Source organism: Onychomys torridus, chromosome 23, assembly GCF_903995425.1.
Source record: "Onychomys torridus chromosome 23, mOncTor1.1, whole genome shotgun sequence".
Lineage (NCBI taxonomy): Eukaryota > Metazoa > Chordata > Mammalia > Rodentia > Cricetidae > Onychomys > Onychomys torridus.
The window spans coordinates 13367939-13395891 of record NC_050465.1 but is presented as its reverse complement, the minus strand read 5'-3'; the positions used below and the strand labels follow the sequence as shown (position 1 = coordinate 13395891).

Here is a 27953-nt window from a genome sequence, read left to right as displayed (position 1 = left end):
GCCGCACCAACGATCCGCCTGAGCTTTCCTGTTCCACAGCTCACTCCCCCGCCTCCACCTCACCCCCCCCCCCAACCCAAACACCGACCCCGCTAGTTCCGCTTCCGGCAGCACCAGATAAGTCGCGAGAGGAGAGTTAAAACCTGCCGTTTGCATTTAGGACCACTTCGGTGAGTGGTCGTTTTAGTGTGCTCGGTCGTACTTTTTTTTTTTTTCTTTTTTTTTAAAGTGAGGCGTAACCCGATAATAACTTTACAACGGCCCCGGTGGACTGCTCTGAGAAAGGGTTTTGAGAAGGTGGAGGTTTCGCGCAGGCGCCGTTGGGGCGGGAGGGCCTTGAGCTTTTGCAGCCGATCGGAAGCTGGCTGCAGAGAGGCGAGGACTGCTGGGCTCAGGGAGTTGGCGACTGTGTGTGATTGAGTTGTCAACGGTCATTTTTCTTGCTTATGCAAGGATTAGCTGGACCTTGCCCTCCGGAGTCGGTTAACAAGCTGCGAAATGCTTGCGGAGCGCTCCCTCGCTGGCGGCTCTGACTGCTTGACTGCATTCACAACAGCACTCTTGGTCGCTTGGCTGTCGCCTGAGATGACTCCCCCTAGATCTTAGTCACTATTCAGTGTGAAAACGTACACCAAAGTAAAGAAATGAGCCCAAGCGGGGTGCAGGGGTTCCTAGCACGTAGCTTTAAAGGAAAAGGGCACTTTTAAAGTCTCACTGAATTCTCCTTTCGTGGACATTGCGAACCTCGGTTGAGAATTTTCAAAAATGGATTTGTCCTGTGCAGCAGATGGAAGTAAAGGGATCTCTTGTTAAACAAATGTATACGCCTAAGTGAGACAGATTACAGAATGTTCTGGAGTATTGCCTCCTCAGTCTTCTCCCAGCCTTGTCCCAGTTAATATATAAACTGCACTGGTTCAGTTTTCAGAGATTAGAATAATTCAAAAGTTAGAATTGTAATCCCGAGTTATTATGTTTATTAAAACATGACACGTTTTATGTTTTTAAGTCGGAATACAAACCTCCTGTAACCTCATGTTTTAACGGTAGTCTCGTGGTTAGTAGGCATGATAGAGGGAAACAGATCCTTATTTAAAGGGATATTTAATAGCTTTAATTTTATTAGATACGCAAAGTAAAATTATTGAAGAAGTTAAGCAATAAGTATCAGTAAAAATATTTTTTTTTATTTAACGTGTACAAGAAACATAGTGTGAAAAATACTTAACCAAATAGCCTGATGATCTTGGAACAGTGAGTTATGATGAGCCATCTTCAATATCTTTTCTAACTCCAAAATTCTTGAAAACATAAGAATTTTTTTAAAGTCCTAAAATATTCTTTCTATGTGTGATTTTTTTTTCCTTTTTATGCAGTTACTGTTTTTCCTTTTCATCTGACTCAATCTTCAAAACCAGCGGTTGATGGACTACATTAAATAGTAATGTAAGTCATTATAAAGTAGATACAACTAGGAGGCTGAGGCAGGAGGATCACCATGAGTTTGAAGCCAGCCAGGTCTACTTAGTGAATTCAAGGACAGCATTGGCTGCAGATACCCCCCCCCCCAAAAAAAAAAGAAAAAAAGAAAAAGAACAAAGCAAGTAATACCTCTTGCCAGGTCTTCTGAACTTTACTATTAGCAGTAAAACATAGCTATTGCTCTAAAATATTAATTACATTAATAAAAGATTTTAAAATCGCTTTTGATAGAATATTTTAAGAAAGAAGGTTCTATTGTTTAAAAAACTTGATTGAAAAAAATGTCAATATAAGAATGATTATATATCATTTTACCATTTGGAAAAGACTTTTAAATCCATTATTTCATTGATCTTTTTGTTTTTTGAAAAGGAGGGACAATTACTATGTCCTTTTTTTTTCCCCAAAGTGGTCACTAAGACCTAGGTAAATGTCACACGCCTGAAATTCTTACTCCCAGTCCGTGCCTTCCACACATTCCTACTTGTATTGTTATGTGTCTCCCCAACAGTGCGTGAGTCTCTGGTTTTTGGTGTCCGTATTTGTATACTGCGATCCTCATGTGGCTGTCCTTGATTTTTTCCATTGTCTAACGATGTTGAGTACTTCTCATATGCTATGCTATCTCTTTCATAGATGTTCAGTTCGGATTTCATGCCTGTGTTTAAAGTTAGGTTGTTTGCTTTCTTGCTAAGCTTTGAGAATTCTTTAATTCTTTGTCATAGATCAGTACTACAAATATTATTCCTTCGACTGTTTTTCTTAGCAGTGTCCTTTTAAAAATTTTTTAATCCTTTCCTTCAGAAATCATATTTTACATTTACTCCTTAGTCTAATTCAGCTCACACATGTTTTATGTTTTTCTTTTCTGGAAATACTGTCATTTTTGCTCCTAAGTATCATTCTGTGGCCAGTTGTGATCTAATTTTTACATGTACTGTGAGATATAAATTGACATTCACCTTTTTAATATATGGATGTTTAATTGGCGCAACATTTCTTGAAAATTTTCATGTCTTTGCTACCCTTGTTGAAAATCAGTTTACCATAGCTGAGTGGCTGTTTCTAGACACTGTTCTGTCTGATGGAGGCAGCTGTCATGTTATCAGCCCCACAGTTTTAAAGTCTTCCGATGTGAAATGTTTTACAGATAACATTTTCTTCACAGTCATTTGAACTCTTCCAAGCCTTTTGATTTTACATTTCAATTTAGAAGTAACTTCCTGGGTTACAAAAGATAGGGGGAAATGGAAATAAATTATTTCTTTCTGAAATGTCTATAAACAGTCCCTGTCTAGAATATAAAAAACTGTAAGTCACTCCCTTCCTAACAAAGAAAAACACTTGATAGCTGCATTAACTTGCCGATTCCCCTCGAATTGGGATCACGTTGAAGCTGTAGATCAGTTTGAGGGGAATTGGGGTGTTAAGGAAGTTGTCTAATTTTCACTCCTTTAACGTTGCCCCTTCCTTCTAAAGAACATCCTATCTTCGGTCATGTGAGTTTTCTTTCCTCTGTTTCCAGGGGCCTGTCATAGCCCTGTTGTTGGGACTCACCTTTTTGGATTATGCCCCTCATAAAGCCAAATCTCTCTCTCTGTTTGTTTACTTACTTATTTTCTTCAGCTGTAAGATAAGCAAAGCAAACAAAAGGGATACAAATAGGAAAGGAAGAAGTCAAAGTATCCTTATTTACAAATATAATGAGTCTGTACATAAAAGACCCTAATGACTCCTGTCAGAAAACTCCTAGGCTGGTTAAAACACTTCGAATAAAAAGTTAACATCCCCAAACTAGCTTTCCTAGATATGATAAACCAGCATGCTGAGGAAGAGGGCAGGGAAAGGTTCCCATTCACAAGCATCTAAATCTCCACAATACAACCTTCCTGGTAAACTTCCACAATGAGGTGAAAGGTTCTATAACACAAACCTTAAAATAAGGCGTGGTATGGTTGTGCCTTTAATCCCAGTGCTTGGGAGGCAGAGGTAGGCAGATTTCTGTGAGTTCAGGGCTAGCCTGGTGTACATAGAGAGTTCTAGACCAAGCAGGTTACACAGTGAGGCCCTGCCTAAAAAAATTAAAAAACAAAACAACAACAACAACAACAACAACAAAAACCCTAGAAGAATCCATGCTATTCCATGTTCTTGGATTACAAGATTCTGTATATTATGAAATGACTGACTGTCTTACCAAAAGCAATGCAATCCAATGCCATTCTTCACAGAAATACTTTTAAACAGTCAAAACTCATTTGGAAACACAAAAGCCCTCAAAGTAGCCAAGCCCATCCTGAGCAATAATAAAGAAGGGTGGAAGGTATCACCATATCTGATGTCTAGTTAGTTACATTACAGAACCATAGTAACAAAAGCAGCATGGTACTGACACCAAATTAAAGTTCCGGACTTGTATCTATGCAGCTATAGCCAAGTGAATTTTGACAGAGATGTCAAAAATTCTCGTAAAGAACAGCCTCCTTAGCAAATGGAGCTTGGAAAATTGGAAATCTACCTGTAGAAGAATGAAGCCTAGATCCTTATCTCTCACCTTGCTTAAAATTAACTCCAAGTGTCTTAAAGACTTTAACATCAGACCTGAAACTCTGAAACTGCTAGAGGAAATATACATAGGCGTATTCAAGGACTTCCGGATTAGGACTCCAGTTACTCAGGAAATAAGGCCAACAGTCAAAAATGACACTGGAATAGTTGATAACGTCAACTTGACAGGCTCTAGGATTACGTGGGAGACAGGTGTCTCAGCATGCCTTTGGGGAATTAACTAGATAAAATGAATTGAGGTAGAAAGACCTGTGTAACTGGCATGTGAGCCCTAACATTCTTTGTACCCAGCTTCCTAGGAGAACGCCATGTGCCAGATGCCTCACTCCTGCCGACTGACTTGTGGGAGACCAGCCCCCACACTTATTTACCCCAGGAACTCTTGAGGAATGAGGATAAGAGACTTCGTTAGAAATAGAAGAGAAACAGAGAGAAAACACAGGATAGACTCGGGTTGGCCTAGATCCTTATCCACTGGCCCTGACTGTCTCTGCCCTAGGGTATTTATAGAGACGCCAAGGGGTGAAGCAAAAGACCTGCCCCCACCACAGCCAAGTGCAGACCATCTCAGACACCTGCATGTTGTTCCTGAGTAACTGCACTCAGGCCCGTGGTCCAGTCATCCTCTCCATGCAGACCTGCTGGGTAAAGCCTGCAAACAGGCTCCCACACTGACTTCCTTGTCCTGACCCTTGTGCTTTCCACCTGTAAACCAGAATAAACCAGTACTTCCTTAGGTGCTCCTTCCAGGCCTTCTCTAGCACCAGAGGCGAAAGTAACTAATATAGGCACCTCACAAAATTGAAAAGCTTCTGTACAGCAAATGGAGCTGTTGAGTGAGGAGACAGTCTGCACAGTGGGGGAAAGTCATTCCACGGTATGCTTCTGGTAGAGGATTACTACTTAGAAATGCAAAGCCATCAGAATCCTAAAATAAATAAATAATCCTGTTTTATAAATGGGTTAAGGATTGAGCAGAAAATTCGCAAAAGAGAAATACAAATAACCGAAGCTGTTTTTTAAAAATTGTCTCACATCTTCAGCCACGAGGTAAGTGCAGATTAAATCAAATTTGAAATTCCGCCTCTGACCAGTAAGGGTGACTATCATCAAGAAATCAAACGACAACAAAAACAGGCCAAGGATGTGAGAAAAGGGAACTCTTACTCAGTTTGGGTGGCGGTGTAAGCTGGTACAGCCACTATGGAAATAAGCCTAGGAGCTTTCTTCACAGAGATATTTGCATATCTGTGCTTACTGCTGTTCTATTTACAATACTGAGGAAATTGAATCTGTACAGATATCCATCATAGAATGTGTGGGTAATGAATGTGTAGAACATACTGTCTTAGTTAGGTTTACTATTGCTGTGAAGAGACACCATGACCACAGCAACTCTTATAAAGAAAACATTTCACAGGGGCTGGCTTACACTTTCAGAGGTTTAGTTCATTATCATCATGGTGGGACATGGCAGTATGCAGGCAGACATGGTGCTAGGGAAGGAGCTGAGAGTTCTTACATTTTGGCTCACAGGCAACAGGAAGTGGTCTGGTCTGAGACACTGGGCGTGGCTTGAGCATATATGAGACCTCAAAGCCCACCTCCACAGTGACACACTTCCTCCAACAAGGCCACACCTACCCCAGCAAAGCCACACCTCCTAATAGTGCCACTCCTTTGAGAGGTCATTTTCCTTCAAAACCCCCACACACACATACCATTGAATTTTGTTCAGCCATAAGAGAAATGAAGTTACAGAATTTTCAAAATCAAACAAAAGGAATATAACTGGAAAATGTTGCTTAAGTAAGGTGGTGCTAAGTTCTCCCATGTTTGAGCCTTTTCTTCTTGGCTTCTAATTTTAAAACAGAAGTGTATTAATTTAGGAGTGATTATGTGGAGAGGCCAGGAAAGTAGAAAGGGGTCCTAAGGGCTGCTGATGGAGAGCAGTTGAACACATGTGACATGAAAGTGCAAAAGAGAAAAATGAGAGGGAAAATTTTAAGAGGAAGAGGGAGACTTAAGGGAGAAGTAGATGGGAGTTAGGGTCAACAGAATCTAAGCATGAATGAAAAGTACATAAGGAACCATACTACTTTGTAAGCTATTTAAAACAAAATTCTTTTAGAAAATTGTTTTTTAGATTGTAGTAAAGTACTCATCATATTAACCTGGACCAACAGGTTGTTCCTCAGTGACAAGGTCTTAACGGGGAGGACCAGAGGATGAGAAGATAAAGAAGACAGGAAAGCCAGGGTCAGGGGATCTTGTGTAAGCTGCCGGCTTGTGCCAGCAAGTTTATTAAGAAGCACAGCATTTTATATACAGGCTTTAGGAGAGAAATCGGACAGTGTCATTGGAAAGCTATCACACAATGGGACAAAGTCAGCAGGAAGCTAATCAAGCAATGTTGCACAGAGGGAACACCGAGTATCTCAAGAGGATCACAGACAGCACACAGCGGCCTTGACACTGTTCACCACAGCCGGTACAGTGGCAAGAGTTGTGTTCTCAGGATCTGAAGCTATAGCTCCCCCACGCCCTGGCCCCAAGCATATCCCAAGCTTTAGAGAAGGAACTATGTTCCTCATACATCAGGGCTCCAGGGGAATATTTGTCTTTTAATTGACAATATTTGTCTTTTAAAAAATTTCACTAGCACATTGTCCTCAAGATTCATCCATATTCTTCCATGTGTTAGAATCACTTCTTTCTTTTAAAGCATGTGTACATGCCATATTTTGTTTATTTATCTGTCATTGGGCACTTGGATTCTTTCCACTTTCTAACTACTATGAATAATGCAGTTTGAGTTTAGCTTTCAAAATAATCTCTAACCCCACTATAATATAAACTTCATGAGGGTTATCATTGTATTCCCAATCTTGTGTCTGGCATGTGCCAGATACTTTGTGTGTGTGTGTGTGTGTGTGTGTGTGTGTGTGTGTGTGTGTCTGTGTGTCTGTCTGTGTGTGTCTTGTGTCTGTGTCTGTGTATATATCTGTCTGTCTGTATGTATGTATATATGTATGTGTATGGGTACACAGTGCATATTTGTGTGGAACTCAAGTTTAAAACCCAGGGCCTTATACATTCTAGCCAAGCACTGTATCATATCACTGAGCTACATGCTCTATTGTGGTTCATTCTTCTAGAAATGCTTTAGAAACCATGGTGGCTCTATTCGCCATTTGTTTGGTGTATAGCTATCTACTATAAAATGTCTCGAAAGTGGGCTCATGCCAGGTATGGCAATGTGGACCTCTATCTCTAGGACTTAGGGCTAAGGGAGAAGGATGACAAGTCCCAGGGCAAACCTGAGCTTCATCAAAACCTTATCTCCAAAAAGGTGAAGTAAAATTCACTGATGATAATGCTTTATAGTTGGTTCTGATGGGACTATCTTAGCATTATGGAGTCTTTGTATTATTGTGGCCTACAATCCGATGGAGGGAACTTCTCAGTTGAGGCTTCCTCTTCCCTGGTGTGTCAGGTTGACAGCCAGATTAGTCATCACAATCCCTAGATACTTTAATGAGTAGCATTCTGAGGTCTTTGATGTAGTTGAAGACTAGATAGTTATAATTATAATTTTCCTTGGTTATGATACAAGATAAATTAGATATGAAACCTTAGACTCACAAATATAGGATAGATAATTTTTTTTAATTTTACAAAGTACAAATAGACTAGATATTGTAACTGTAATTCTTGCTTGATAACTGTTTTGTTATATGTAATTTTAATAGGTTAAAGTTAAAACCTTCCTTTTGTTTAAACAGAAAAGGGGAAGTGATGGGGGAATGTCTTTCTGTATGCTGAAAATATGTGTTGCTCTGATTGGTCAGTAAATAAAGCTGTTTGGCCTATGGCAAGACAGCTTAGAGGCAGGTGCGAAGTTCAAAGAGAGAAACAGAAAGGCAAAAGGGAGAGACACCAGCAAGCTGCTGAAGGAGCAACATGTAATGGGCCGCACATGAAACCATGGAACATGTGGCAATACATAGATTAATAATTATGGGCTAATTTAAATGTAAGTGCTAGTCAGTAATAAGCCTGAGCTAATGGCCAAACAGTTATATAGTTATATTAATATAAGTCTCTATGTGTTTATTGGGGGGACGCGAGTTGGAGATATTTGTCCCAGCTGCCAGCTGGGTGGGACACAGGAAAACTTTCAGCTACATAAACATTCATATTGTCTTCAGAATTTTGAAATTGGTATCAGAGTTCCAGCAGGAAGCAGAAAATACATTCTCGGGGATTTTGAAGGTGCTGTAGTGATGCTACTATTTCCAGAAGTGTAGAGAGAAAAAAAACCTGAGAATTAGCTGCACAGAAGAAGATGGCCGCCCTATGACTGAAGTTTCCAGGAGAAAGGAGATTGACTTACAGAGAAAGAAAGGACAGAGGTAAGGAGCTTCCCAGCAGGACTCTGTAGAGACATCAGCTTCTAGCAAGAGCTCAAAAGTAAATACCCTGACCTCTTGTGCATTCTGATTCCCTGTCATTGCCTTATGTTGGACAGTTCCTATTGGAAAGCAACAAATATGGCCTCACAGAGTCAATCTCCTAGAAACATGGCAGCCAGTGTTGGAATTCCCAGCCACTCCTCCAGCTGTGTGACCACACATATGCAGTTCAGTAGCTAAGCAAGGGGCCTCATGTCCTACTTAATCCGTGTGCTGCACATCTCTCCCTCCTCCTCACGTGTCTTTCCAACAGGCCTGGCCATGCTCTCTTCTGTCCCTCCCTCTTCCTATTAAAGCTCTGGTGCTGGGTGTTGTCATGTCTAGTAACCTTTCTCGCATGGTAACAGGTGACAATCCTCTTATTAAAACCAACAGCCAGGAAAGAAAGACCATAAATTAGTTTGGATGGTTGAGTTGATAGCCAACTAGGCAACTGCATAATGTCATTTTTGCCACTGAAAATATGAAAACAATTTTTTTTTTCTTTTACTTGTAGAGACTCACAGAGGTTTCCTAGTGAGAACTTACTCAGGGTCTGGGAATCTGAGCTTGCTTTACACAGCAGGGCTGCATAAGGGATGATTTGACCATGGGCACGGTTACCGGGTGTTTGGAAGGGTCTACGCTTGGCTGTGCAGTGTGCTTTGATCTAGCAAGGGGGAGGGCTTTTGCCCCGCTCCTTGGCATTGTTATAAAGAGCCCTTTTGAATAAATGGAAAGGGCCATTGAGTATTGACCCAGGTCCTCCTGAAGCTCTCCTGTGTTTCTGTCTTTCTCCTCTTTGCTATCATTCTTCCTAATATTTTCTTGTCCCTCTCTCTTCCTCATGAGAACTCTTGCAAAGGTGGGAGCTGGCTGCCCACATTTACTTTTAAAAGGTCTTATGTTAATGATAGTCCATAATGGACAGGAGCATTGTTTTGCTTTTTGCCACTTTTGTTAAAGGGAAGCTAGGATTATATATGGTTTAAAGTGTATGGAATCTGGTTGTTAAATGACTAGCATTTATCATTTAAACATTTGTAAAAGACATCAAATGTGATTGGAGTAGAGTTTTGTTTTCACTTTGCGATAATCTTAATGTGAATGCATTTAAAAGTAATGTGAGATTACATTGCTCTCCTTAAAAACTACATATCAAAGTCAACCTTTGTGAATAACATTTCCTTGGATGCAAACGAGACTCCAGTCAAACTTCTGAAGTGTACTGACTCATTTCCTTCTTCCTAGCATTCCAAAACTGTTCAGCATGTCTTACATCACATGAAAGGAGATGGATCTCAAAAGTAGCATTCAGATGTTTTAGTTTGTAGACATCACTCTCTCCCTGTTCTGTACTGCAATTACCTCCCTCGCAGATAGTATTCTGGGCATGCTCAATTCGTGCATAAGCAGAAATGTGGCAGAAGCCGGAACTGAAATAGCAATGGAATTAGCTTGTCATTTAAGTAACATCTTGAAATAATCTTCCCTAGGTTCACGATGGTCCGTAGTGGGAAAAACGGTGACCTCCATCTTAAGCAGATTGCATATTACAAACGAACAGGTGAATATCACCCAACTACACTGTCGAGTGAGAGAAGCGGTATAAGGCGCGCAGCAAAGAAATTTGTCTTCAAAGGTGAAACTGATGTCTCAGTCTTAAGTTATAGATTATCTCCCATGTGTGTTTGTGGAATCCTGGGAAATTCTCTAGTATTTGCATATTGCTAAGCAGTTATCAACTAAATGTAAGATCATACTCAAAAGTAACATAAAAATCACAATAAAGCTAACTGAAGGCTGGTTAGCTTGAAAAAGAACAATTACGGGGCTGGAGAGAGCTCCGCAGCTCAAAGCACATAGCGAGCAAGTTCAGTTGGCATTGCCTGTGCTGGGCAGCTCACATCCACCTCTAACTCCAGCTCCAAGGGAATCTGGGCCTTTCGTCTTGGTGTGTTTCAGCACTCAAGTGCACATACACACACGTAGTCACACACACGTACACATAATTTAAAATTTTAAAAAAGTGAAAAGAAAATGACTTATTAAATTGTAGATCAAAAGAAATAACTGAGAGTTACACGAATTAATTTCTCTTGCTTTTGCCACCTTATGGTTCACTTTCAGACATTGATGCCACAGTGTTGAGGAAGCTATTTGATACTTAGTATGAAGGTGTTAACAGAGTTAACCAGTTTGCTTACTAAAATAAAAGAATGGAAGATCTAACTGTATTCAAAGCTGAGTTTACCTGCATACCCGCCCCTCCCCCACACTGTACCATTAGTTATTCTCAGGATTACGTTTGTTTTCTTGCCTTGACACTCCACCAGTGTGTTAAATATCTGAGAGGCAGGAGGGCAGTTATGAGAGCTTAAGACAGCTTTCCCTCCTTCCCCTCCCACATTGGAGGAAGCAAACTGAGTAGGAGATAACCAGAAGGCTCAGTCAACTGGCAACTAATGAAGGGCTGTTTCCCCTAGAGATACAGCTTTAGGCTTTTTCCAATCGGGTCAGAATATAAAGTCATAAATCAATGCCTGTTCGTGTATCCCTATCCAGATTCTTGTCAGTAACTCCTATTCTTAACAGTAGGGAGACCTCTTACACTAGAGTGGAGGTACATTCATTCATTTAATCATTTATGTTGAAAATGTGTATGGAATTTCTGTGGTGTGCTAATCACATTCTAGGCCCTGGGATATTCTCATGAGTAAGATAGGGTTTCATAATGACTCCCCCTGTTCTCTGCTTGTCCCTCCACTTAGTGTCCTCGAAGGAAAGAACTTAGCGTTGTGTCCCACCACTATGCCATCCCCGCCCCACACCGTCCCTCCCCTATGCCGTGCCCCCTCCCCTCCACTATACCATTCCCCCCTCCCTCCACTATGCCACCGCCCCTCTGTCCTCACACTATGCCGTCCCCCCTCCCCCCACTATGCCATCCCCCGCTCTACTCCACTCAGAACAAGGAAAGAAAGGAGGCTGCTTACAAAAAACAGTTACAATGAGTTGTTCAGAAAATTTTGTACTAAGAAGCTCCTCATCTATACAGAATTCATTTTATAACCTAGGCCATTTTTAATAGCTTCTACAAGTATTTCTGTACTTGAGCACTCCCATAGAAGGGTCATTTCATATTCTCAGAGTTACCATATGCTTTAGTGAGCAAGCTTACTCCATTTACATGGATACCTACAGATTTATAGCAGATAGGGGCCCTCTGGGTCTTCAGAATGCATGGCAATAGCATTGCAAGTAAATACTCTGTTTCAAAGAAAGATTTCTGTAAAAATAAAAATTTTCATTCTTTTAATTTAAGGCAATAATGGTCTAAACACTATGGAGCTTTGAAAATTACAGATTTTTTTTTATGTCATTCATTTCAGAAAAAAAGCTGTTTTATGTTGGGAAAGACAGAAAACAAAATCGTTTGGTAGTTGTTTCAGAAGAGGAAAAAAAGAAAGTCCTAAGGGAGTGCCACGAAAATGGCACTGGTGTTCATCATGGCATATCGAGGACGCTCACTCTAGTGGAGTCCAGCTACTACTGGACCTCTGTGACCAATGACGTCAAACAGTGGGTATGGCTTGTGTCTTTAGAAATGTCTTTAGTGTCTTTCTCATAAATACAAAGGTCAGTATTGCTTAAAATGTACTGTACAAATCACCTATAGGCTAAGTGCTTTATGTGTTATTTTTGAAGAAAACATTTAAATTAAAAGTAAGTTTATTTTTCTTTATAAGTATTTTAAATCAGTAGAGTATGAATTAAACTAAGAAAATATAATATTTTGATAGAAAATTATTGAGAATTGGAACATTGAGCTCCATTTTGCAGGCAAATTCAATTGAGGTTGAAATTCATTAACTATTATATCCTTAATGCCATCATGAATGACTCTTTATATAATCAAAATAAGTACACTCATAATTCAATCTCAGTGTGGATTCTCAGCTTTTGTGCCTATCCTGAAGATAGAAAAATGTCAAATCTAAATGGCAGGAGCCTAAATCCAAATTGTAAGTGTCCCATGCATTCTTTTACAGCATTCAGTGAAATAAATATCAAAATAAATTATTGCATAGCCACATGCTAGCTTAAAGTTATAGAAAATGGAATATTTTATGGTAGCCTATTAGGAGATTCTTTTATATGTTCTTCCTTTCTTCTCTTTCCTTCTCTTTTTTATTTTTTATTTTTATTTTTATTTTTTTGGGCAATTGGTTTCCTATGATGTAACCTGACTGGATTTGAATTTTGAATTTGCCATGTTGCCCTGACTCTGACTATGGTAACCCTCGGGCTTCAGCATCCTGAGTCAAAGGATTACATAAAATGCATCAATCAAAAATAAAATAATAAAAAAAAACTGTTCTAAGATCTGTTGACTTAATAAATACTTGAATGTGAACCAGAATTACATTTCATTTGAATGAGGCCGTGTTGAGATCGTCATTTCGTCAGAGCAGCCTGAGTGTTCCCTGCAGTACAGCTGTTACTATCTACACAGCTGCATGACCTATCTTTGCGTGTTCTAAATAAAAGGCTTCATTTAATAGTCCCAAGCCAGCAAACTTCCTTTAAAACAGAGAGTACCTGTTGACTATTTAAGATTCTGCTTTAAAAAACTGACACATTACAGTGAACATTTTAACATTTATATGTATTTTCCTTGTTGTGTGCCTCTCTGTAGGTATATGCTTGTCAACATTGCCAAGTAGCAAAAAATACAGTTGTGGTGGCACCTCAGCAGCACCTTCTCATGGTGGGAAACCCATGGAGTGTAGTTACTGTCGATCTGATGGGACCGTTCCATGCAAGCGATAGAAGTCATGTGTATGCTATAATCGTGACAGATTTGTTCACAAAATGGGTTATGATTTTGCCTTTATGTGATGTCTCGGCGTCGGAAATTTCTAAAGCTATTATCAATATATTTTTCTTATATGGACCTCCTCAGAAAATAATAATGGACCAAAGAGATGAATTCATTGAACAGGTAGGACAAAGTGCTCACACTTGGGAGCAGGCATCACTCTTGGGGTCTGACATACAGTTCTTATAGCTTTATAGAATATTTAGTACATTCAAATAAATTGCTATAGATATAGAGGTATATAATGTATACTACTAGATTTGTTGAACTAGAGATTAGAAGAGCGGGATTTTTTATTATTACTTTACCACTAAGTAATTGTAAGCCTATCTTTTGACATCTTCAAACTAAAGTGAGATGATTGATTTTTTAATTCTAGCTTAAGAACAACCAAAAATAAAAAATATAATAAAATGTCATTAACTAGCATGAAATAATTGAACATATTTATATCATATTAAAATATAAAGAATAATGTAGTTGGAGTTCTCCTGTGTCCACTCGACTCCTGCAGCCTTGTGATCCCAAGTAAACACACAGAGACTTATATTACTTATAAGCTGTATGGCAGTGGCAGGCTTCTTGCTATCTGTTCTTATATCTTAAGTTAACCCATTTCTATTAATCTGTAAGTTGCCACGTGACTAGTGGCTTATCAGTATCTTACATCTTGCTCCTTGTGGTGGCTGCAGACAGTGGCTCCTGACTCAGCCTTCCACTTCCCAGAATTCTCCTCTTTCCTTAGCCTGCCTATACTATACTTCCTGCCTGGCTACTGACAAATCAGCATTTTATTTATCAATCAATCAGAGGAAAACATTCATAGCATACAAAAAGACATCCCCAGCAGAATAATTTTATGTGTATATATTATCTATTTATATAGGTAACTATGATAATAGGTATGTATACAAACTAAAAGGCTTTATTCACACTACAGATTGATAACTAAATCATTAAGTAGTCACACATGATACATAAAGTTCAGTAAGAGCAAAATGGAAAACAACATATAGAAGTAGCCCCTCATTCATTCTTTCATTTCAGCAGCTAATTAAATTTATGAATACAAAATTTAAATTTTAACAAGCTATTTTTTATAGAGTGGTCACATGACTTAAGTATCATCTAGTCTCCCACATAAGAATGGGTGAGGAGTCAAGCTCAGGTGCAAGCAACAGAGAATTCCTCTCCCTAAAACCAAAATTGAAATAGAAACGTCTTTTGTACTCAGGTGAAAGAAGTGTAAACTACATAAGGCCGGAAGGAAAGCCGTGAACATCAGTAGGAACTCAGGCTCCCAGCTTCTTTCCGTCTTTGGGAATGCAACTGTCAGTCTTGTGCTGACAGTGTGGCTGCTGGAGCCCATGTCCTGATATTCATAGTGCAGTGAACAGGGGAGAGCAGTGGGCAGAAATAAAAGCTAGTGCTGGCTGAGTTTGTGCGGAAATTTTAACTTACATCTGCGCCGGCCACAGCTCTTGCATGACCACTTCTGCCTTCTAGGGATCCTGGGAAATGTGAGATAGATATTCGCTTTCATTTGATAATCTTTCTCTTTTTAATTATTCTGACAATTATTTGTAGGAAATATTCTTTCAAAGAGAAATTTATCAGCTGAAGGTTAACTAAATTAAAATAACAGAAAAATATGAAAGCATCAAGGTGGGAAAATGGCTTTTTACATTTGAGAGACTTACTATTACAAGTGTCCTAAACTCATCCTGAATTCTTGGAGGTCCTGGCCATAAAAACTATTATTGTAACAGCAATGGTAGTTGCAGTTAAAGGCTATAAATCCCGTACTCCTTGCTGAGAGCCGTTTGATTTCTTACAGGCATTACTTTGTATGTGCCCCAGGCAGCTGTGGGTAGGGTTTTTCTCAATTTACAAAGGCGAAAACAGTACAGTGGTTCAGAGGCTGTGTCATGTGACCTAGTGGTCCTTTGAAAAAAACAGCCTACTAAATTCAAAAGTTACTTGACCACAAGGTTATTTTTGAATTCTGTCCTTCCACTTCCTTGTGTGTGTTTATTAGGTGCTTAGACTCCCAAATCTTAAGCTTGTATCTTTAAAACGGAGTTACTAATACAACATAAAGTCATCCTGACATGTAATGACAAAAATGACATTTCATGTGTTGATCAGCACTTAGTAAAAACTCAGTAGGGTTTTACCCAAAATGCCTATATATTTTATCTGAATGCCTGTGGTCAGTGAAAGACAAGACCTGGGTTTCTTGAAACCTTTTTGAAGCCAGAGGAAAAATAGGAACTTTAAACAGTCAGTTTTGGTTTTCATGTTTTCCAGATCAATACGGAACTGTATAGATTGTTTGGTACAAAACAGATTGTCATTTCTCATGCTTCTGGAAGTGTTAATCCATCTGAAAGTACACCTAGCACAATCAAAGGCTTTCTCTCCAAACACTGTGCTGACCACCCAAACACCTGGGACGAGCATCTGCCTGCGCTTTCCTTTGCCTTCAATGTGACTCACTCAGAGCCTACAAAAAACACGCCGTATTTCCAAATGTTCAACCGCAATCCCTGTCTGCTGGAGTTTCCTCCCGAATTGGATGGGGAAAATACAAGCGTGTTTGCCAGAATTGTAGCTGCAGTTAGAGAGGCTGATGCAGTATTGGAGGACAAGACACCGTCAGCTGACCAGGTAAGTCTGTGTACCAGAAAAACTGTGAAGCCCTACAAAAGAGGAATTATGTTTAAAATCTCAGCATTTGTGCATGTTCGTGTATGTGGACATGATATACCCTTAAGCAAAAACGTTTAAAGAAAGAAAAGTTTTTATCTACCAAGTTCTGCTTATTTTGGTTAAGTAATATGCTTGTTTATTGTTTTTGTAGGTCTGTGCTTTGTGTAGATTATGTATTTGTGCAGTGCATGTGCACATGTGTGAACGTGTGTGTGGAGGCTGGTAATAGACATCCACTGTCTTCCCCCTCTCAACCTTAGTTTTTGAGCCAAGGCCCTTCACTGAAACTGGAGCTCACGAATTCAGCTCCACAGGCTGCCCGGAGTGTACCCGGATGTGCCAGTCTCACCCCTCCCCTTCAATTGCTGGGGTTACAGATGTGTGGTACTGTGTCCAGTAGGTGCTGGGAATCTGAACTCAAGGCCCCGTGAGTGTGTATCAGGCGTTGACCGCTGGACTGTTCCCCAGCCCCTGAATAGTCTGCTTATAAGCTATGGAAGTCTAAGAAACTGACAGTAAGCCATGACTTTGGAAGATTGGGTAGACCCAGTGTCCAATCTGTATCTTTGTTAACAGCTGTAGAACCTTGTGCTCAGTACTTGTGCTAATGCAAGTACTCAGAAGCACCCAGCCTGTGTGTTTTACCGTCTATGTAAAGGGAGATACAGACTTCAAATATTTTTAAAGAACTAGTTAGGAGTCAGTCCTCCATTTCGGTAACAACTCAGTAGATACCCACTGCTATCATCTGATCAGTCTACACATTTAAATTAAGCCTGGTCAGAAGTGTTTTGTGCATTCACAGATGGAGAACAACAACTTGGACGAACTAAACAAAACCAAGACTGTTAAAAAGAAACCAAAGCAGTTAAATCCATTTCATTTAAAAGTGGGTCATGAAGTTCTACGACAGAGGAAGAACTGGTGGAAAGATGGGCGTTTCCAGTCGGAATGGGTCGGCCCTTGTGTCATCGACTACGTCACAGAGAGTGGATGTGCCGTCCTGAGAGACAGCACTGGGACCAGACTGAAAAGGCCTATCAAAATGTCCCACCTGCGGCCTTACGTGAGAGAGCCCACTGAGCAAGGTAGGCAGCTGTGACTTCTCTAGTGTGCCTTTTCCCTGAGAAGAGCGATTCGAATTTCAAGCAAACTGCTTCCCCCTCTAAATTTTACAATACTTGATAGAGTTTTAGTTCTATTAGAAACAGTTAGAATGTACTTTTACAAGTTTTTTTCTTTTTTGTTGAAAATGGATTTTTTTCATATAATATATTGTGATTATGTCTTCCCCTTCTCCATCTCATCCCAGATCCTCTCACTTTTGCACCCACCCAAATCCATGCTTTCTCTTTCTCTCTTGTTAGAAACCAAGCAGGCATATAGTAGTAGTAGTAGTAGTGTGCTATAAAAGCAAACAAACCAGGATTTTTGTTTTGACTTCTATTTACTTTTCCTAATTGTTATGAAAAAATGCTGGACCTGTTTCAAAAACGGAAAGAGGGGTTGGGGATTTAGCTCAGTGGTAGAGCACTTGCCTAGCAAGCTCGAGGCCCTGGTTCGATCCTCAGCTCTGGCAAAAAAAAAAAAAAAAAGGAAAAACAGAAAGATTCTGTCTCCAGTTTTACATAATATCCTACAACTTTCTGCCTCATTTGTATGTGGAAGAACAACAGCTATGATCATTTAGTGCCAAAGACAAACATATTGTCCAGAATCTAATTGTGAAATAAATAAGGGAACTTTAAAAATTTATTTTCTTTTAATGTGGCTTCATAATTAGGTCAGGGGTTGGGATGGGTAAGATTGAAGAATGGAGAATACTCAGAATGCTATCAGACTATAGGATTATGGCATTCCCATAATTATAATATAACATAATTATAATTATAGGAGTGTTATAATGCCCCAAACTATGCCAACAAGCATTCTGATCTCTAACCTTTTCCTTTATAGGACTTGAATGACATTTTAACATTGTTTTCAGATTAAATCCCCTACTTCTTCAAGATTATTTTATTTATTCCTACTGTATTTGTTCCTTTGAGCTCCTCTGAGGTAGATAAGTGAGAGGAAGTTATTTGGTCCTTATTTTATAATTATGCTTTTTCTGTAAAGAATGTAATACATTGTACCATTTACATGCATATTTATCATATACTTTGCTCATTTTGTACATTGAATATATGCTATTTAATAATATATGAACAAACGAAAAATGATGCATTAGTATTATTTGAATGCAAGTTCAAATTATATCTAATGATGCAATATATTTTTAAATATCATAAATAAGTCACTTAATAGATACAAGTAAATGACAAGCAATAGCAATGACCTACGTTTCCCCTATTTCTTTGTTGGGATGTGAAGCCCTTATGGGGCTTATCAGTGTAGTAATATAGTAAGCGCTCCGGACCCCAGCACTTCCGTGAAGAGCTCTTGGTCCTTTTCTTTCCTGTGGCAGAACCAGTTGCTCTAGTCACAAACTGACCTCAGACTGTTCTGACTCTGAACACATGGGTGATTTAATCTCACGGTAAGAGGGGCAGTACATTCGTTCTTGTGTGTCTTCTCACTCCAGAACTGTTTATAGACTCTCCCTTCTACAGGCTAAGTAGGAAAAGGGATGAGTTCTTTAATCCTACCACGATTTCTGCCTTCGCCTTCAGAATGTGTTTCCTTCTAATGTGTTAATATTCATTGATACAGAGTTTGCATGTAAAATGCTGCTGTATAGGATCGTGTTCTCATTCTTCAGTTGTCTCTTATCAAAGACATTCAGAAAGGAAGTCAGTTATTTTCCTTCCAAATATTTCAGAAACAAGTTGAAAACACAAGTGTCTAAACAGAAGCAATAGAGTTCTTGCCTCGTGTTGAAATTTTCTGGAAATGTTTCTTCTAGTAATACAAGAAAACTGTAGTGTTAGTATTGGTATGAACATGGACTTTTGAAGTTGATAAGTGGGATTTATTTTAAAATTTCCTATCAACCATGCTGTTTTTGTTTGTTTCTTTTGTTTTTCGAGACAGGGTTTCTCTGTAGCTTTGCGCCTTTTTCCTGGAACTCACTTGGTAGCCCAGGCTGGCCTCGAACTCACAGAGATCTGCCTGGCTCTGCCTCCCGAGTACTGGGATTAAAGGCGTGCGCTACCACCGCCCAGCTTCCTATCAACCATGCTATGAACTAGTTCGTCGATAGTGTTTGATCCTTTTTTTGTGTGTATGTGGTGTTTCATTGGCAGAAACACAAAGTAAATGTGGCTTACTCCATCTTCTGCCTCAGCATCATACAGCTTCCTCAAAGCCTTTCCCTCCGCAGCTGACCTTGAAGAGTCCCTGAAGTGAATTCAGTGAAAACAGTCACTTTAACCATCAAACATTTTTATTAGACATGAATTTAAATGTCCAATAACAAAAGAGTTCAAGTATCGGTTTATATCTGTCACATTACTCTTTACTACTGTTGATTTCTTGGCTGTGTTAAAGGGTCACAGTCTAACACTTCTGTTGCCAAGTTCCTGTCGTTCTTGTCTGGAACATAGCACTGAGCTAACACATCCAGTACTAGGTTAGCAGTACTTGTCATTGCTATTTTAGTAGACCTCTTTGCTGTTTGTCTGATTAGCTGCTGTGCACATCTAAGCTCCTTGTTCTGATAGGAATTTTTAAAAATATTCTGCTGTCCCATGGTGATCACAGTCTTATTTGAAAGGGGTAATTTTGGTGTTCACCTGCTCTCCCATCTGACGCAGACTGGTTTTTAATATAGTAGCTTTACTGAGGATAGATTTGGGTCTACCTCACTAAAGTTTTAGTTTCATTCTTTCCTTCATGATTAAATGCCCACTTATGAAATAATTTTCATTATGCAAGTTTCATATTGTGCCAAAACAATTTGCAGTGGACTTAGTGCTTCAAACAACACATATTTATTGCCATAAACCTATGTACTTTAGAATTTCCACATGGGTATTATTGGGCTGAAATTAAGGTACTGGCAGAGTCATGTTTCTAGAATGACGAGAAGACAGTGGATTTCCTTGTCCTTCTAGATTCTAGAGCAGTGGTTCTCAACCTTCCTAATGCTGCCACCCCTTTAATACCGTTCCTCATGTTGTGCTGACGCCCAATCATTAAATTGTTTTTGTTGCTACTTCATAACTGTAATTTTGCTACTGTTAGGAATCACAGTGTAAATATCTGATGTGCAGGATAGCTGATGAGCCATCCCTGTGAAAGGTTGTTTGGCCCCCAAACATGTTGCCCACAGCTTGAGAACCACTGTTCTAGAAGCTTCGTTTATTCCCTGCCTTACAGTCCTTTTCTCCCGTTCTCAAAGCCAGCGTGCCTCAAATTCCTCTTGTCTCCCTCCTCGCCATTTGAGGACCTTTGTCCTTCAGCCCACCCAAATACTTGAAAATTATCTCATTGATTTTAAGATCAGATCATTGGCAGCTTTAATTTCATGACTACCCAATTCCTTTGTGCCAGGTAAAGCGACATATTCACCTTTGGCAGAGATTAATGAATACATACTTTGGGAGACTATTATTGTGCTGAAGACAATTAGCAGTCTCATTAATAAAACAATGTGTCATAATGTCATAGTGTCATGCTTTATGACACTATACCTGTGATCGCCACATTATTAGTAATATAGTTTATGCAGAGAAAGCATTCCTTTGTACTTATAGCTAATACTCTCCAGACCCAGAGCCCATCCAGTTCATTACTGGTAACTACTATTAGTATTATAACAGTAATAACATAGCATCAAATTATAGTTGTTTTGTCTTGGAAAGAATATATTACAAGAGCAATATAGTTTGAAAATTATCAGACTATTTAGTTATTTTGACACTTCACATAAGAATAAGAAAACTAACTCACAAGAAACCTTATTTTTATCATTTAAAACATTAATTCACTCAAATCATCAAATTTTGTGATCATTAAATGTAGGTTCCTTTCTAAAAATTTAAATACCTATTTTCTAATCTTAAATTTTTTGTTTCTTAAAACTACATAAGAGAAAGTTTGTAAAAGCATCTTCAAAATATCTAAGTTTCCAAAAAACCGAAGACATATTTCAGTCTTTTCAAAGTTGAACGATTGCCTTTGTTAAATGTATTTCATCATAATCACAACTGAATCAATAGAATGGGGAAATAAAACTACTTAATACAATATATTTTGTGTAATGTAACTTGGTGGAAAACTCTATTAATACGGTGTTTGTCTCTGCCTTAAGAATAAGAATGTCAGCATATTCTTTTCTGTGTCCTTTACTCAGGAGTCTGTAGATCCACATCAGTATTGTCCAGTGACACAAAATCTATGTGACATGTAGTTTTAAATTTTCTATTGGCACATTTTAAATAGAAAGAGAAGGAAATGGTGTCTCATTTTATTAGCAATATACGCAAAATATTGAATCTGCATACTTGGGAGGTCCCAAAGAGTCTGAGGGCCTTTTAATAAACTTTTTTGAAATTTAATCACATTTCGGTTGGGCCCAGTTAGAGACTATAGTTAGAATTGAAACATATTCATTCCTTATGGATGAATGAGGTGTTTTTTAATATATTAACTCGCCTTGACATTTTCACAGTAATTTTTACAATATGATTCATACTCGGTCGGCATAGTTTTGTTATAAGATACTGTAAGAACCATCATTTATGGAAAGGAAAAATGCATGTGTTCGTATAGCATATATATATATATATATATATATATATATATATATATATATCACACACACATATATGTATATAATGTTCCCCCTTAATAAGTGATGTGAGTAAGATTTTTTTTTCTAGATCTAGTTAACTGAAACAAACGTAAACATAGAGTCCCTGAGCACAGATCCAAAAATATCAACTTCTGAGAGTTTTGCCTCTTACATCTAGATTCATTGTCCTCACTGATACATATTTACTAAGCATATTTTTCTAAAAATAAGCCAACCTAGGGGTTGCCTGTTGGTCTAGGGTTACAATAAACTAACCTACTCATCTATATGAAAAATTTTTTTTTTTCAGAAAACCTTCTTTATCAATCATTCCTGAAAAATGCCTTGGAAATTCCCTAGGTGCTGTGGTGTCTGCTGTCAGTGATGATGTCATCTAACATATAGGCATTGATCTTATAGAATTCTTCATGAATATTTGAAATTCACCAACACTTTCTAACATACCTAACCTTTTAATTGTGCTCATGAACTATCTGATCTTTTGTATTAAGCATAAGCTAATAAGCAAGCTGCAATGTTAAATTTCTAATAATACTTTGTCTTTCAGATTCATTGACCCCTTTCCATCTTCTTGGTGCTTTTAGTCAAAACAATTCTCAATCATTAGTTGGATGATTTGTAGTCTGTCTTTCAAATTCATTCCTTTTATACAGCAATTCTCCCACAGTAGCATACAACCTATCATTTTTCTTGCCTCTTGCAATTCTATGTACTTGTATTCTCCCATAAATAATTCATCTCCTGAATTTTATTTTCAGTCTGATCACTACATACTCTTTCATAAGAATTTGTAAAGTGTAACTTGGAAAACCTCTCAACACTTAAATGCCCAGGCATACTTTGCATAAATATGAACTAAGTGGCTGTACAAACCCAAGCCTGTAGAGGGTATGAGGTCCCTGTGCACATAGATAAGCACCAAGGAAGACAGGAAAGTTAAGCACTCAGGCTTGTCTCTTCAAAGGAAGGAAATGGTTACCTATTTCCACCTGGAATGCTGGAAATGGGTGTAGTTTATTACCTGGTGATGGTATGTTATATCTCCAGGACCAGGACTCACCCAAATCCACCCGACTATTTTATCTGTTTATCCCAGACTTTTCCCCTACATCTTGAGCATTGCCTCTCAGTCAGTAAAACTCGTCTTTCTGAGAGATATCCCTTTTTATGAGACATGTCACTTGTGCTTTACAACAGCCTAGGAAACGTCTGCGTTTATCTTAGTGCCAGACCAACGCCGACTCCTGTTACAGGCTGTTTTGTTTTCTTTAGTCATTCTCCCTAGACTCTTACCTTGAGGATTGTTTCTGAGTCAACAGTACCCATTTATGTAAGAAACCATATCTATTTTGTAAAGGGTTTCAATCTAAACATGTCTTAGGCTTTGTTGTACACATGGGATTGAGTTAATTATAAGGAAACTGCTTTCCAAAAATGAGCTGTGCTTAAATATGCCTAAAATAAACTGCCTGGTGTCAGACTCCGGAAGTTTGAACCAGCCAGGCTAAGTCGTGCTGTACCAGGTTTCCTCCATGCCTTTCGTGGATCATTTCTCTGCTGGTCATAGTGTTTACAGAGACTCCCACACAAGCCCTTTATGCCACCTGTTTATAGTGTGGATTTCTAAGAGCTCCTAAAATTTATAAACTTTTTTTTTTTTTTTTTTTTTGAGCTGAGGATCAAACCCAGGGCCTTGCGCTTGCTAGGTGAGCACTCTACCACTGAGCTAAATTTCCAACCCCAAGTTTATAAATTTTAAGTTTTTAAATATATGAATTTCTAGAGAGGGTTCATTTTCCCAAACATACGACCAACTCTGGGGTGATCCCCACTGATCTCTGATCTAAGTAGGCGCTTAGTCTTCTTCTCTTACACTTAGATTGGAGGGTTCTATAAACTGTTAAACTCTGTAAGAGACTCTGTTAATGTTTGGGAGAAGATCCAGAAAGAGAATGTGGGGATGACGTTAATCAGCTATGCTGGATGAGTTCCTTTTTGTGAGAATTAGAGAATCAGACCTGGAGGAGTTTTTTTTGTCTATTATATTCTTTATAGTGAAAGAGACTGCTGTTTTGTTTTTAGTTTAACAACTTAGTTTAGACCTGTTTCCAGAGAGTTAATGATAAGTTTGCTAAAAAATATACCAAAATACTGAAATACTGACAAGGAAAGGTTCCCTGTTGAGTGTAGATCAGGTAGATCTTGAACTACCACGATTCAACTGAAATAAGTTTAGCTGCTTCATTGGAGCTCACCTTACTACACATTCCTGTCACATGAGTCAGATTTGGGCTACTTTATCTTATTCTAGTTTATGGCTTTATCTTATAACTCACTGATGTACTTGTACTACTGTGAATTCTGTACAAATTGGAGGGCATCTGAAATTAGAAATGTAAGTTTTGCAATTCAGTTGGCTAAAATACCCTTATTAATTCATACAGAAGTGCTCTGTAGATGCATATTAAGGATATCATCATTATCATAGTTCCTTAATTTTGTTTCAACCTATATCACTCCTGCTCTTCGTCCTATGCAGATAATGTACACCAAGGACCACTCAAGGAAATTGGAAGCTTTGTTTCAACTTCTTTAATGGTCCTACATTCTTCAAATGTGAATAGTGTGTGTGGTGGTATTGTGTTCCCTGAAATATTGTGTACCCTAATAAACTCATCTGGGGTCAGAGAACAGAAAAGCCATTAGATACTGAGGCTAGAAAATGGTGGCACTCACGCCTTTAATTCTAGCATTCCAGAGGCAGAAATCCCTCTGGATCTCTGAGTTCAAGGCCACATTGGAAACAGCCAGGAGTGGTGACCCGTGCCTTTAATCCCAGAAAGCAAGCCTTTAATCCCAGGAAGTGATGGTAGAAAGGAAAGATATATAAGGCGTGAAGACCAAAAACTAGAAGCATTTGGCTGGTTAAGCTTTTAGGCTTTGAGCAGCACAGTTCAGCTGAGATTCATTCTGGATGAGGAATGAGAAGCTTCCAGTCTGAGGAAACAGGATCAGCTGAGGAACTGGTGAGGTGAGGTAGCTGTGGCTTGTTCTGCTTCTCTGATCTTCCAGCATTCACCCCAATACCTGGCCTGGATTTGTTTTTATTAATAAGACCATTTAAGATTCATGCTATGCGAACTTTTGCCCTCCAGGGTTCTCCCATTGTGCTGTAAGCCTGTTTAAGACCTCCTCCCTCCTTCAATAAACAGCATTCAGCATTCAAAAAAAAGCAGGGGGGAGGGGGGAAGAAATTGAAGACAGCGTTGTTTTAAAAAAGGAAGTAGTGATGGTGTCATGGGCCTATGAGGATGCTGGTCTAAAGTCTATCAAATTGTGCAAACAGGAAAATTGTATATTATGTGAATTATCTGTCAATAAAGATTTTATATTAAAAAAAGATTCATGCTACAGTTTTGTTCACTTTTATGAATTTTTTAAGAGGATAAGAGGTTTGGTTTGGGGAGGAGGGTTGGTTTCTTTGGTTTTGTTCTGCTTTGGTTATTTTTTGAGGCAGGGTTTCTCTGTAGCCCAAACTGAGAGATCTGCCCACCTCCACCTCTCAGGTGCTAGGATTAAAGATGTGTGTTACCATTCCCAGCTTGATAAGAGAGCTTTTCAGAACTTAATATTCATGAACTAATTTGTATTGCTTTGAGCTTCATCTGTCACTTAATGTTTAACTTTAAAATAACATTTGCCTTCAACTCTAAGATGAAACATTGATCTCTCTCTTTCAGACAGTCTTTATCTCTTGCAAGGTTCGATAGTAGCAGATCACGACTACATTGGATTACCTGAAATCCCAGTTGGAGCATACCAGGCAAATATTCTGGTAGAAGATGCAAGTATTGGTGTAGCTGATAATGAATTATTGGCCTCAAGCAAGGATCATGAACTGTTGGAATATAGAAATTCCAAAATCTCTGCTTTGGTAGAAGATCCCAATTCTCTTGAGAAACAGACTTTCAGTCTATTGGATTCTTCAAATCAAGTTCTTGAATACTTAAGTTAGTAAATACTAAAATTAATTTAAAATGCTTGCTTAGAATATATATATATTCCTAGATTGTAAGCACTTTATTAAAATAGGTTGTATAGAAGAAATATCTTAGTACAATGTTATTAACTAAATTCTTAAGGCTTATTTTAAATCTATATAAAGTTGTGAACATTTGAATACAAATAAATATATGTAACAGAAGTATACCATGCATAGAATTCAGGAATGTCTCAGAGAACAGACAAAATCCATTTGCTGCTTTGGAAATAAATTCTAGTAGAACATTCTCAAATCTTTTTCTAATATTGGTATTGCATTTTCTGTTCTAATACTTTCAGGAATATCTCCCCCTTTGGAATAAATTTAAACTACTTATGGTTTAGTTAATAAATACTGAGTGAACAATAACATGAATGAAATGCAACATTTTTTTCTGTGATATTGGAACTTTTAAAATTTGAGTTTATGTAGTGTGTGTGTGTGTGTGTGTGTGTGTGTGTGTGTGTGTGTGTTTGTCTATGGCTTGTGCATGCAAGTACAGTGCCTGTAGAGTGTAGAAGAAGGTGGCAGGTACTCAGAAGCTGAAGGTACAGATGGTTGTGAGCCAACAATGTGAGTCCTGGGAACCAAACATGGACCTGCAGCAGCAGCAGCAGCAGCGGCAGCAGGATATACTGTAGCTAAAAGACAAGTGACTGTCAGGGAAAGAACTCAGTCTCTGACCTCATAATACAGACCAAAGAAATTGCAGAAAGAATTCTAGAAAGAAACTGTTTAAAAGAAAAGAGGTGTGGTTGTTGTAGCCTTATCCTGCTCTCCTCAGCAGGGCTGAGTTCATGAAAGGATCCTGCTGCAGTGTCTACATGGTAGGGAAAGTGATCATGTCCTTTCTCATCTCAATGAAGTTACTTTCTTCTGTTTCTTTTAGAGATCATCTGACTTCAAATTGGCCTATTTTACTTGTTCTATTTATGGAGGCCAGTTAGCATTCAGATTCATTTCTGAGCCGCTGATTCTGAACAGCTAAAAATAAAGTCTTCCTTGCCTAAGTAATTTCTCATCAAATTTTTTGTTATGTGTCTATGAGTCATATCAGGCTACATTGTTCTTTGTGCAAATTATCCCCAAATCTCAGTGGCTTAAAACAATAAAGCTTCTTTCTTGGCCACCCACGTGTCCTTGGTCATCAGTGACTGATGTAGAGTGACGAAGCTTAGTTCCTGAAATGGCACTAAACATCATGTCAAAGGGAGGGTAACGTTGAACCAAACACTAGACCAAAGGGAGTTTACCAAGACATTGTACACATCACCACAGTAGTTACATGCCATGTTTTGGAATTTCTTTTGTTGTGAAATTAATTATAATTTTTACAGTGTGAATATGTAAAACTTCACTGAACTTTATTATCTACAAGGGTGTTTCAGGTTTACTGTCTTTGCCTACTGTTCATATTCTCCTCAGTTGATAATGGCACCAGCATGACCCCATGGAACAGACCCCTGTGAACAACCTGCTGAGGTTATTATCAGATAAATCCACCCATAGACTCTGGTCAGACCAGTAAATGGCTTTCCCTGCTGAAATAGTCTGTAAATATTTGAAGAGGTAGCTGCTTCTTCAGGTGTGTAGACACCAACATTAAGACTCTGAAAATCACGACAGATCAGAAAAACATCATTCAACTAAGGTGTCAGAGTAATCACCAATTCCTGACCCTCAAGAAGCCTATATCTAAAATGTGCCTGGAGAAGAATTCTAAATAATTGTCTGAAAGAAGTTCAGATATTCTACAGGTGAGCATAGACAACTAAAAAGAAACCTGAAACCATACATGGAAAAAGGAAGAAACAGTTTAGCAAGAAGAAGCTGAGGTAGTGTTAATTATATCCCAGCCACAATCTAGAGTCACCTGGGAGTAACATTTAAAGGAGGAATTGTCTTAGATTATCTTGGCCTATAGGCACATCTGTGAATGACTGTCTTGATTATATTGTTTGAAATGGGAATATGCTTTCACTATGTGTGGTCCTATCCCCAGTTGTAGGGGAGACTAATCGACACTGGGATATATGGAGGAGTACCCTTAGGGCA

The 27953-nt window shown here is 38.7% G+C and overlaps 1 protein-coding gene across 4 annotated transcripts; it reads left to right on the top strand.

Annotated features, from left to right (window-relative positions):
• Nucleotides 1–95: 95 nt before the first annotated feature.
• On the top strand, nt 96–26267 carry Gin1 (gypsy retrotransposon integrase 1). 4 transcript variants are annotated; one of them, XM_036173722.1, is made up of 9 exons: nt 96–170; nt 1377–1446; nt 8262–8465; nt 10001–10146; nt 11897–12090; nt 13204–13509; nt 15697–16056; nt 16904–17186; nt 25597–26267. In XM_036173722.1, the coding sequence occupies exons 3-9, from the start codon at nt 8410–8412 to the stop codon at nt 25869–25871; spliced, it is 1620 nt and encodes a 539-aa protein (XP_036029615.1). In that variant the 5' UTR covers nt 96–170; nt 1377–1446; nt 8262–8409; the 3' UTR covers nt 25872–26267. The 4 variants fall into 4 exon arrangements, with proteins under 4 accessions (XP_036029615.1, XP_036029616.1, XP_036029617.1 ...); XM_036173723.1 differs by lacking the exon at nt 1377–1446; XM_036173724.1 differs by lacking the exon at nt 8262–8465.
• Nucleotides 26268–27953: the final 1686 nt, after the last annotated feature.